General features: G+C 46.8%; 1 protein-coding gene across 1 annotated transcript; it reads left to right on the top strand.

The window, feature by feature from the left end:
• Positions 1-832: 832 nt before the first annotated feature.
• On the top strand, positions 833-1,261 carry LOC109509814 (glutamate receptor ionotropic, NMDA 2A-like; the record flags this gene model as incomplete). The annotated part of the gene is made up of 1 exon (XM_019859668.1): positions 833-1,261. A coding segment is annotated over one exon (429 nt), but the record flags the coding sequence as incomplete, so codon positions are not given.
• Positions 1,262-1,312: the final 51 nt, after the last annotated feature.

Raw genomic sequence — 1,312 nt, 5'->3', positions numbered from 1 at the left:
GTATTTACGTTTCTGCAGAGTTTTGAAGTGAAAGTTTTGTTCTTGTGTTTTGTTTTGTTTTTGTCACTGCAGGGGCTTGGGCATACATCGGGATAGTGGCATGCATTTGGATGTTTGTGAAAAATGGTCCGGTTTGATTTGAAAATAACACTCAACATATTGACCCAATAACTTGACCGTGAATGCAGAAGATGCAAAAACTTAACCCAGTTCACAGCCTGTACGGACGTGCGCAGCTGTGCTCTCTTTGACTGCTATTTCACTGCCGCAGGGTAAAACTCATCTCATTCCACAGCTTTCGCCCAATTTGTTCCACATTGTATCTTTAATTACAGCAATAGCGCCCTTTTCCCGTCCAACGCTGACGCAATTCCCCTTTGTGGTAAGGGAATCTGCTGAATATTATCACTTTGGACATTTTTTGGGGGGGAAAAAAAAAAAAGATCAGTCATTAGATAAGAAAGATAAATGATCTTATCGCGCTTATCTCGTGGGGCTTTTTATTGCGCACTTGTTACCTCTCACTTCAGATAACTTTCTAGAGAGATGGATTATAAAAGGGATGTTATCTGATCTATGTTCCCTCTTTTGAGCAAGATGGGTTGGAAGCCAAAAGTAATCTCAACCGAATCCGTTTAATCCAAACGCTGTCCCGGAAACGGCGGTAAAGATACTTACGCAGACTGACCTTTGTTCTTCCAGGAAAACTTTTTATTATTTGCGTTCTATGTGCGGTGATGAATATAATGACGGTAACTAACTTGCCAGTTTAAAAAGAAAATCATGAAACCATTTGACAGAACTAATCTCTCAACGCTTCCATCCTGTGCAGTTTTGTTGGCTGGGACCTGCAAAATATCATCACTCTGGATGCAGTGGAGGAAGATAGCCGCTCTCAGATCATGCTGAAGAAGGTTCAGTCGCCGGTAGTCGTGCTCTACTGCTCCAAGGACGAGGCCGTCTACATCCTGGAGGAGGCTCGCTCGCTGGGCCTGACGGGATTCGGCTACATCTGGATCGTACCGTCTCTGACCACCGGCAACCCGGAAATAACGCCTGAGGAGTTCCCATCGGGAATGATTTCGGTCTCCTACGATGACTGGGATTATCCGTTGGAGGCGCGCGTGCGCGATGGTTTGGGGATCATCACGTCGGCGGCGGCGGCCATGTTGGATGAGTACGGCGACATCCCCGAAGCTCGGACGTCTTGCTACGGCCCGATGGAAAAGACCAGCAAGCTTCCGCCTAGCGCGCTACACAAGTAAGTCAAGCCCTAAACCGCATACCGTATTTGGCCGCGTCGACAAAACCC

The sequence above is a fragment of the Hippocampus comes genome, unplaced genomic scaffold, assembly GCF_001891065.2.
Source record: "Hippocampus comes isolate QL1 unplaced genomic scaffold, H_comes_QL1_v1.1 C17043853, whole genome shotgun sequence".
Lineage (NCBI taxonomy): Eukaryota > Metazoa > Chordata > Actinopteri > Syngnathiformes > Syngnathidae > Hippocampus > Hippocampus comes.
This window is presented reverse-complemented; position numbering and strand designations above follow the sequence as displayed.